Source organism: Polypterus senegalus, chromosome 18 (assembly GCF_016835505.1).
Source record: "Polypterus senegalus isolate Bchr_013 chromosome 18, ASM1683550v1, whole genome shotgun sequence".
Classification (NCBI taxonomy): domain Eukaryota; kingdom Metazoa; phylum Chordata; class Cladistia; order Polypteriformes; family Polypteridae; genus Polypterus; species Polypterus senegalus.
Genome location: NC_053171.1, coordinates 28774783 through 28785607, shown reverse-complemented (window position 1 = coordinate 28785607; position 10825 = coordinate 28774783). Strand labels below are relative to the sequence as shown.

Sequence of the window (10825 nt, the reverse complement as noted above, 5' to 3'; positions counted from 1 at the left end):
CAAGCTACGCTACTGTCACGTGTCCTGCGCCCTGTGCTGCCGGGATGCCGCGGACTTGGATTAAGCGGGTTCGAGAAGGTCGAGTGTTACGTTCATCCCGTCCAAACTTTGATTAACGGTGTTGTGTTGAATTAAAGCACCTGAACCCTTTTCATTAAACTTAAATTCCATATGTTTATTAAACATTTAAGTTTAACAGATATTTTTCTTCAGTCAATCCCACTAAACCTTTTTTCACTACATATGAATGAAAATTATATAAAGTGATGCGGAACATTAAAGGCATAGAACACAAAAGGTTGATTAAGTGTGTAGTGTTTTACCTATTAGTGCAAAAGGTAAACAAGTTTAATTGAGGTTGATCGCATTTGTTATGTATGATATTGGAAACAAAGAAAAATGCTTTCCGGATGTAGGGTGGGTGGGTAGGTATATTTATATATATATATATATATATATATATATATATATATATATATATATATATACATATATATATATATATACATATATATATATACATACATATATATATATATACATATACATATACACACATATATTGTCTTCTATATGCACAACTCCACAAAACCCATTGCATATGGAAAAAAAAAATTCAATCCACAAAAAGTTTTCAGCTTCCTTTCCATGCACTGTATACAAAGGCGTGGGGTTCCTTAGGAACGCGCCGTCAACAAAAGTAGGCGGTTCATTGTGCAAAGTAGCATGGTTTATGCAAATATAGGATCGTTATGTATATAAACTCGAATATTTTCAGTTTACTTAACTTAATTTAACTGTTACAGGGAAAATGGGAATGTCACATTAGGGAGATTAGAAAAACATTAATGCTGAGTAAAATTAATGAGTAATGACCATCCCCGAGACGGATTACTCTTCTGTTTAAAGAAAATATTTGGATTGCTTAATTTTAATGCAAACTAACTGTATTAGTGGGTTGTCTAACGAATTTAATTCAACGTAACTAGAAAAAGTAAATTAATGCCAGCAAAAATATCTATTTTAAAGTTAAAGTAATTCAAATACATACAACTGAACATATCCAATAGCCATTTTGGGGTTTGCTAAACCTGGAGGAATTGAGCGCGATCGGGGGGTTGGAATGGGCCTGAGGTGTTCAGTGTCATTAACTCGCTAAATCGCGTTGCTCCAAACAAATGCGCGCAGAAGATACAGCGAACCGGTCGGGCCCTCAGTGTTTGACGCACTGAAGTTTCCCTGACGATAAGCGCAGCTCACGGCGCGTTGCCAAAGACTACGCTTGATGGCGTCGCTTGACCAGCCTGAGTGACTGGAAAGAGTTCTTCGCTTTATCTCCACTGACACACACAAAGCGGCTCTACAACAGTTGCCTACGGGTATATGAACCGGCGGACGAAGTCCTGCTGGGCAAATCATGCGCTCCTTTCACGCTAGTCTCTTTCTTTTTTGGGGTCACACACAATAACGCATCTAGGAAAAAAAAAATCAGCAGGGGAAATTGGGGAGACGCATAAAAATGGGGAACGCAGCTGAATTTTAATGATGCAGCTTTCTAGCTGGCAGTAATGGATGTTATTAATTAACCTGCTTGCTCAATGCCAACGTAAATGGATTATCAAGTCCATATTGTGGAAATGATATGCTGCATCATTTACTGTATCTTGCAAAGTTAATGGTCATTGCAGCTTTGGTTTTAAATGAGCATCAAATTACGTTCTTGTGTTAAGCTTGTACATTATAAACACTACAATCATTCAGAGGCACACTGTATTGAAAAAGACACCACATTTAATTGGTATCACTTTAGATTAGGTGTCCCTAATTAGATAGATACTTTATTAATCCCAAGGGGAAATTCACATAATCCAGCATCAGTATACTGATACCAAAAAAAAAAAATTAAAGATAATGCATGTGGAAACAGACAATAACTTTGAATAATGTTGGCGTTTACTCTCCCAGTCTGTCAGTGGAGCTGCTCCTCTGCCTGGAGATGACAATGTTCAGTGGATGCAGTGAATTCTCCATGATTGACAGGAGCTTGCTTAGATCCCGTCGCTCTGCCACGGATGTTAAACTGTCCAGCTTCATTCCTACAATAGAGCCTGCCTTCCTAACATGTTTGTCCAGGTGTGAGGCGTCCTTCTTTATGCTGCCTCCCCAGTACACCACCGCGTAGAAGAGGGCACTCGCCACAACCGTCTGGTAGAACATCTGCAGCATCTTATTGCAGATGTTGAAGGACGCCAACCTTCTAAGGAAGGTCTAATTACGCTGTACTTACCATGTAATTACCTGTATAATTACAGATAACTAGGTGTTAATACCTTGTATTTACTGTGTAACACAATGTAATGCTGTGGTTAAGCACTCAATTGTAGTTGTTACTCCACAGTTTATATTCATGCATACTTATAAAAATTATGAAATAACATCCATCCATCCATTATCCAACCAGCTACATCCTAACTACAGGGTCATGGGGGTCTGCTGGAGCCAATCCCAGCCAGCACCGGGCGCAAGGCAGGAAACAAATCTCGTGCAGGGCACCAGCCCACCTCAGGGCGCATACACACACACACGCACCAAGCACACACTAGGGAAAATTTAGGATCGCCAATGCTAACAATTAATTAAAATTGCTGTCCACAATTTATACACATTTCATTCATACTTTGTATTTAAACAAACTACATACACAGTCCATTAATTCTCACTGGTACAACAGTCCATTGTTAAGTTCTCATCTCCCATTTGTGTATCATAAATAAATTTGCTTGCAGTGTAACATAAGTTTATTCTTCTTGTACTTTAGGGAAAAATGTTCACATAATCCTCAAGATTATCTCTGTCACTCCTAAAAATGCTGCTTTCGTAAAGGCTCTTTACTGGGTTGTGTAGCTCCACAGCTCGACCAAAGAACCATTTCATTCTGGGAAGGGTCCTTCTGCATATGAAGCTAGGTCTTTGGGCTCTGAACAAAGCAGAGATCTTTAATGTGTAGTAGGTTACCTAGAGCAGGTTAAGACCGATCAAGAAAACCTGCACTTCACCTGTGTCACTGTATACAGCAAGAGTCCTTTGAAAACTGGGAACTCACTGGTACTTCACAAATCTGCTACTAGTTATTCATGGCTCTTTGTGGAGTTGGTTAGGAATCTGAATAAATAAGGATCATTCTGGAACCTTCATGTGGATGGTTCTAAATAAGCCACTTTATCACCTTTATTTTTAAAGGTGTCCTCGACTTTGTAGTTATAATACGAGAGAGAAAAGACAGAGTAATCTGTTACCTTACATACAGTCAGGTCCATAAGTATTTGGAAAGCGACACAACTGTCATAAATTCGTCCCTGATCACAACCACAATGAATTTGAACCAAAGCAATCAAGATGTGACTGAATTGTAGACTTTCAGCTTTAATTCAACAAGTTTAACAAAAATATTATATGAGCCATTTAGAAAAGAGAGACATTTTTATACATGGTCCACCTTTTAAGGGGCTCAAAAGTATTTAGACAAGCTAACAATCATAAGTAAAAACGATCATTTTCATGATTTGGTTGCAAATCCTTTACGGTCAATGACTGCCTGAACTCTGAACCCATGGCCTTCTCAAGTGCTGTGTTTCCACTCCAGTGATGCTTTTCCAGTCCTTTACTGCAGTGGTCTTCAGGTGCTGCTTGTTCGTTGGACTTTCTACCTTCAATTTTGTCTTCAGCAGGTGAAATGCATGCCCAGTTGGGTAGAAGTCAGTTGATTAACTTGGCCATTGCCGAATATTCCACTTGTCTGTGTTGAAAAACACTTGGTTCGCTGTCACAGTATGTTTTGGCTCATTGTCCATCTGTACGGTGAAGGGCCATCAGTTTTGAAGCATTTGGCTGAATCTGAGCAGATAATGTAGCCCACCTGTAAACTTCAGACTTCATCCTGCAACTTATGTCAGCAGTCATATCATCAATGAACACCAGTGACCGACTTCCATTGGCTGCCATGTATGATCAGGCCATTACACGGCCTCCACCGTGTTTCACAGATGATGTGGTATTCATCGGATCATGAGCAGTTTCTTCTCTTTCCAACATTCTGGTACACATTGGTCTTAGTTTCCTTTGTCCAAAGGAAATTGTTCCAGAACTGGACAGGCTTTTAAAAATGTTTTCTGGCAAAGTCTAATCTGTCCTTCCTATGCCTGAGGTTAACCAGTGGTTTGCACCTTGTGATAAACCCTTGGTCTTTACTTTCGTGAAGCCTTCTGTTATTTGTAGACTTTGGCAATAACAGGCCTACCTCCTGGGGAATGTTCTTGGTTTGGCTAAATGTGTGAAGAGGTTCTTCTTCACCAAGGACAGAATTCTGAAATCATCCAGCACAGTTGTCTTCTGTGGTTTTCCAGACCTTCTGGTATTGCCGAGCTCACCAGTGTTTCTTCTTTTTAAGAATGTACCAAATGGTTGATTTGACCACTCTTGGTGTTTCTGCCATCTCTCTAAAGGGTTTGTTTTGTCTTCTCAGCCCAATGATGGCCTGTTTTTACTTGAATGGACAGCTCTTTGGACCTCATATTGAGAGTTCACAGTGACAGCTTCCAAATGCAAATTCCACAGTTAGAATCAACTCCAGACCTTCTACCTGATTAATAGTTAATGAAGTAATGAGGGACCTGCTCCCCCCGGCTATAGAACAGCTAGTCAGTCAAATGTCCAAATACTTTGGAACCCCTGGAAATGGGGGGCTATGTAGAAAAATGTCTGTCATTCCTAAATCGCTCATATGATATTTTTGGTCAATCACATCTTGATTGCTTTATTTCAAATCCATTGTGGTGGTGTACAGACTCAAACTTATGAAAATTGTCTCACAGTCCAAATACTTACAGATAAATCTTCAAACACTTCAAAACTAAAAAACTCCCCTAACCAGCTGCAGTGCTAACAGGTAAAGCAAGTGCAGCTTCAAAAGGCTCAAACAGCTCATGAAGCCGTCAGATTGAGTAAATTGGGTGTTAAAGCCCTTAAGTATTCCCTGCATGTCCTTCTCATCCTTCTTCTTCACCTGTCTCTGCAGTCTTCTTAAAATAATAATATAAAAAACAAAATCAGGATGTAGACGGACTTTTCTGTTTTGTTGTTTGTTTAGCACGGGGTATGGATAACTTAGCCTCATATTTGCACGCCGCAAATCAATGTAAATACATTGCAGTAATTTAACGTCTTTAATAAACATGCTGATTTTTTATTCTTGATGTCAGCTAACTTTGGAATAAGTGCCAACCTATGGCGTAGCCACGGGCGTGCCAGTGCCACCAACCTCGTCGGCACACCCAGTTAAGATAATTGTATAAGTTCACTGGCAGTTCATTTCTGACCCTGTATAGATACCCACCCATTTTATTAACCGGCTTATCCGGGTGGGATTTTGGGTAGCACGAGCCGAACCCAGCAGGCATTGGGCACAAGGCAGAAGCACCACCTGGACTGGGCGGCTGCCCATCACAAGGTGAACACACACAGACACAGACATCGGCGGCATAATTTAGCATTGCCAATCCACCTGGCCCTGCGAGTCTTTGAACCGTACGAGGAAACCCATGCGAACACGAAGAGAACGTGCAAGAATGTTAATAAGCGCGCATTACTAAGGTGTGTCATAGTGAAAGTAACGTGACAGCAGTTGTCATTCAAATGGCGTTCGGGAATGGCGAGTTTGTGCAATAAGCCCACTGGTTACGATTTCACTGACTTAAAACTGACCCATATCAAAACTGTTTATGTCAGTCTTTTTAAGAGGTCACGCATTGTGCTGAACGGACAAACTGCTGAAGACAAAAGAGACCATCCAGCTGGGAGAACCCCGACACCGAGTCCGAGTCAGCTGCTCCTTTCAGCCTCTCACCCAACCGCGAGATCTTTACATGGCGTTGCACCTAACATACACTTTCCCACATTTCTGAGAATACACGGGCGCTGGCTTGCTAAAATTGAGCAATAAGTGGTCTTTACATTACCTTTTGATGCAAAAAAAAGTTAGTCAAGTAAGTTTCTAACAACCCTATATGGACCAAATCTTAATGAGTTGAAAACACAGATCTGCAAGAGACATAAAACGTCGTCACACTAAAATGATTCGCTAACAGTTCAGGTCTGCGCGTATTTAAATACCAGACCGGTAATGGAGCGAGATTGTGTGATTGCTTTGTAGTGTTGATAAAAGGATTGAAAAATCAACAGCTGCAAGCTAAAAAATATTAAAGTTTGGAGAACTGGCTATGTAGGGTTTAAAAAAAAAAAAAAACACTCATTCACGTCCTGAACCTGAAAATTCCATTAGATGGATTAGGGTGCTCCTACACGGGTGCGCCTTGCACAAAGCTTTAGCCGTGAGGCCAGGCCATGGCATCATGTACTGAACAGCCACGTAAAAAGAATCTGAAGTGCCAGCACCGGACTTTGTGCCGCGAACAAGATACGCGGTGGGCTTTGTATTGAATGGTTAGCTCCTATGGCATTCTTGTTTCTGAGCATCGCAAACTGTAAACAAGTGTTGATGTGCCCGACAGACCGATTGGCTAGATGGAGTAATTACGCTCTTGCTTAAGGAGAATATTTAAGATGGAGGTTTGTATGCGCAGAGTGCGCGGGACTCGTTTCATTCTGAGAAAGCTCGGAATAACGTTGACATTTACAAAAAGAGAGAGAGAGCGAGCGAGAGAGAGGGGGGGAGAGAGATCTGGCTGATGTGAAGCTTCTAGACGATTTGACATTTTGGGACAGAGCGATATTTACCAACAGCTTTGGGGATTGATCGTTTTAAATGACTTTGGACTAAGATGATCACAGATAAGACACTCCGGGACGTTGGAGTGTCTTAAGTGAAGCTGAACTTTTAAGGACTGTCAGCAAGGTTCCACAGAGGGGTCCCTATAGCTCTTATTGAAGAAGGGGAGTTTGGTACAATTGGTTTGTGCTGTGCATGTGTGGGAGTGTGAGGCGACTTTTAGTTATGAGTAAAAAGTAAGATGCCTTTAAGGAAGTCTGGGTTCGGGTGTCTATTGGTATATGGGGGTTCTGTGCAAGTTAAATTCACGGCTAATATATATTATTTCATTCATAACTGCAATAGTTTATTATTATTAATGAGTTATATGTGAAGTTAATGATTTGTGTGTTTTTACAAATATTTTTAGAAAGAACCCCCCAAGGTGCACGAACTATTCAATTGAAAACTGAAAACAACAGGTGACAAACAAAGCTGGTGTTGCGAGACCTGTCGGGCAATTCCAGTTACTACAATATTATTCCACTTTTTTCGTTAAGTTAGTTAAGTGTCCCTCGAGGTATCGATTAACAGGTTTCGTGTGCTCACCCGCAGCGTATTTAGCTTGATACAGTAAAATAAATTCAGCTTCTTAGTGTTATACAGATGTTGGCGATATATAATTTACGCGTGCTCGCATAAAATAAAAAAAAAAAAAAACTGTAAGCGAACTCCGTACCAAGGATTAGTGAAGATATGACAAGACAAGTTACTGACAGATGGCAGCTATTACGACCTTTCACGGTACACGAGCGAAACGTGCAAAAACACGTCTGCTAAATGTCCACACCCGACGAGTCTCTTACCAACAAAGGGCACTGTGGTAAAACACGGCTGCGGCGTTTCATTTGGTTAGCTGAGTATTGTATGACAAGTGCGTCCGAAGCCCCTACTAAATTATTAAGGCATTCGCACGTCAGACTGTTGGAAAGTTTGAAGACGGGCTACTCAAGTTTTATCAAAGCCCGACCACGCCCCTTACTGCACAGGGCCAATAGAGGCGATCCGCGATGTTCCGCGTTCCCGACGCCTGACTGAACAGAGATAAAAGCGAAGCCACAGTGCCGCGGAGGGGTTTTGGAAGATTTCGTAACGGACAGTTGGGGTGCTTATCTGGCTCGAGCAAGAATGCCCGGGGATCTAGAAGTGCAAGAAAGCGGCAGTCACTCAACCGTAAGGGGGCACTACCGCTCCCAGAAGCAATATCAGAAAAGCTCATTCGCGTTCTATCAGGCTGTGCGGGACTTACTCGCCGTATGGATTCTAGAGGACATGCGGAGCATGGAGGTGTTCCACTGGGAGGACGACGGCAGGGCTCTCGCTTTCTCCCCGTCCGAAGCGTTACTCTATGCAGTAGTACATGATCACATGTCTTACGCCCGCTACCTGCTGGCCACATATTCGCTGCGAGCCCTTGACGTACCCAGCCGCAGCTTCTGCTGCTGTCCGGCCTCGGCTGCGCCGCATATCACAGTGGCCGTCCGCTACAATCGCACTGGAATTCTGCGCCTTATTCTACAGACTTTGAAAGGCTGCACTGCCGCAGAGCGATCCGCCTACCTGAACCGCAGAGGCTGTTCGCATCTGGACAACGGCCGAACCCCTCTGCACCTGGCCTGTGACTTGGCCCGTCCCGAATGTGTTGCCCTGCTACTTGGACACACCGCCTCTCCATACGTAACGGACTGCAACGGTGACACTCCGCTGGACAGCCTCCTGCGCCAGATGTGCCACAGTGAACTAGACAGACGGCGGCAGCGCGCCTGCCTTCGCCACTTGCTGTTATTCATGCCCGAACTTCGCTTCAGTATGCGGAGGCAAATGCGGGAGCAGCCGGATATTTGGACACACATGCTGGGGGAGCAGACCTTCCTATATTTATCCGGTTTGGCTCCCCCCACGCTCTTCGTCTGCACTATGCAAACGTTGATCAGAACGATCTCCCCTGATAAGTTACCAGATGGACTGGAAGAACTGCCGGTGCCAACATTGCTGAAGCCACTGGACGTTAGGCTGTGATGCCAGCTGAGAAGTGACTAGACGGGGAGGGTGGGCCGAAACTGGACTAAAGACATAATTCTCAGGGACATTACTGGTTGCCCTGTATGAACATCAAGTACCGATTCGGCCAGTGTTTGTTTGCAGGGTAGGGGGGTAATAAATGGTGCAGAAATTGCAAGGACGATAAAGAAAGCAGAACACTGACACGACTGAAAAAGCAAAATTAGATTAAAATGCACCCGCCATGGTCAAGCATCAAGGCAGGGACTGCAGCAGCAGGACCAGAGAAACTCCTTTGCACTAGTTGCCTGTTGACAGATAACTCATAAGTGTTATCAATGCTGGATGAACAAAGCTACATATTTATTTTTTATTTTAGCCACTTGAAGGCACAAGTGACTCTGAAAATGACATGTACATATTGTATGTAGTGCATACTTATTTAAATCTGAAAAAAGATGCCATATTTTTTTTACAATAATGCTTTATGAAATTGGTGAGCTGTGTTTCAAATAAGAGGTTTATACTGCCTTAAATAAAATGAACCATTATATTTTAAAAATTGTCAATTCTTTTCTAACAGCTTACTGCTTCAAGTGTTCACATAAATTCCTCTGCTTAATCTTTTTTATGGACATGAGATGCCAAAACCTAACCTGGCAGCATTAAACACAAGGCAAAAAGTAAACCTGAACATGGAAGGAATGGTGTAAACACATATAGCACTGCTACTATAAGATTGTGTTCATCCGTTGGCTCTAATGGCCAGTTTCTTGACCCTGGAAATGCAATGATCAGCAATCATCTTAAAGCCGTTGCAGCCAGGAAGGTGTTATTAATAGCAAACATGTTGTAGTCAGTAACATTCATCTTCTTTCAAAGTTTACAAATCACAATTAACTTGTTAATATTGATTGATTACTGAGACTACACCTTGGGATACCCAATCTCTCACAAACATGTTACATTAAGTAACAGTCCCCAAAAATGCTGACGGCAACATACCTGCCAAGAAAGAACCTTGTTCAGGATCTGAGTTAATAAGACATATGGGAATAAACCAGGTAAGGAGTGCCAGTTTTTGGGAGAAGGGGGTTCCTTAACTGAGGAGATAATGTCCATCCTGCAACAATTCAAGGTATTTAGTGGCAAGTTCACGAATGGCTTAACCTGTCTGTACATCGTTGATTCTGTGATGTGTTGACTGCCAAGGAAACTGACCAAGATCTACATAAAGAAGCAAACACAACAAAGCTACTGTGACAAATGCTTAGAACATATACAAATGTAATAGTTGAACCAGAATTGTTTCACTAAAAGATTAAAAGTCACACAATATTTAAACTAGAATTTAAATATATCATTTATCCACAGAATAAAACTGCTGAACTAATGTGCATCATATTGGATGAAGCAAGTCCCAATTTCTGCACGAGTAATCAATCCCCCACGGCTGTTGAAATGGACAGGCCTATTTGTTTTTAATTATTAATAACAGTATTGAAAAATTATAGTAAGTAATTGGTAATACAGTAATTAACAAAAATACATTATATATAAACAGAATTTGATGTTTATTTCAACTCACAGTCAAGCGACATTGTAAATAACATCACTTACATATTAAATAATATTAAACAGTGATTTCAGTTAAACAGTTCACTGAAGTGTCCCCTTTTTTCTTAATTGTGGTTGAATGTGTGCTTTTTGTAAAATACAAGCAACTGAAACATTTACGTAACTTGGGCCAGGAGTGCACCTGAAAGTCGTCTCATCTCTGGGTTTGTAGATTTGCTTTAGATGTGCAATGATAAAAAAAAACAAAAACATAATCATTACAAATTAAATATTTAAAAGCAGTCTAATATTGCACAATATATAAAATCAGTCTCATTGCACAGACTCGGTTTCCCTTAATTGTTATTTTGAAGTAATATTAAAGATAGTGTGTGATAATATAATTAACAATCAGTGTTCTTCAAGCATCATTTTTTGAATAAA

General features: G+C 41.3%; 1 protein-coding gene across 1 annotated transcript; it reads left to right on the top strand.

Moving 5' to 3' along the window:
- Positions 1 to 7150: 7150 nt before the first annotated feature.
- Positions 7151 to 9386, top strand: ankrd9 (ankyrin repeat domain 9). Its single transcript, XM_039741365.1, has one exon. The coding sequence runs from the start codon at positions 7952 to 7954 to the stop codon at positions 8840 to 8842; it is 891 nt and encodes a 296-aa protein (XP_039597299.1). The 5' UTR covers positions 7151 to 7951; the 3' UTR covers positions 8843 to 9386.
- The last annotated feature ends 1439 nt before the right edge of the window (positions 9387 to 10825 follow it).

Coding starts and splice junctions, on each gene's coding strand:
- ankrd9 (XM_039741365.1), top strand. CDS start 7,952: ATGCCCGGGGATCTAGAAGTGCAAGAAAGCGGCAGTCACTCAACCGTA.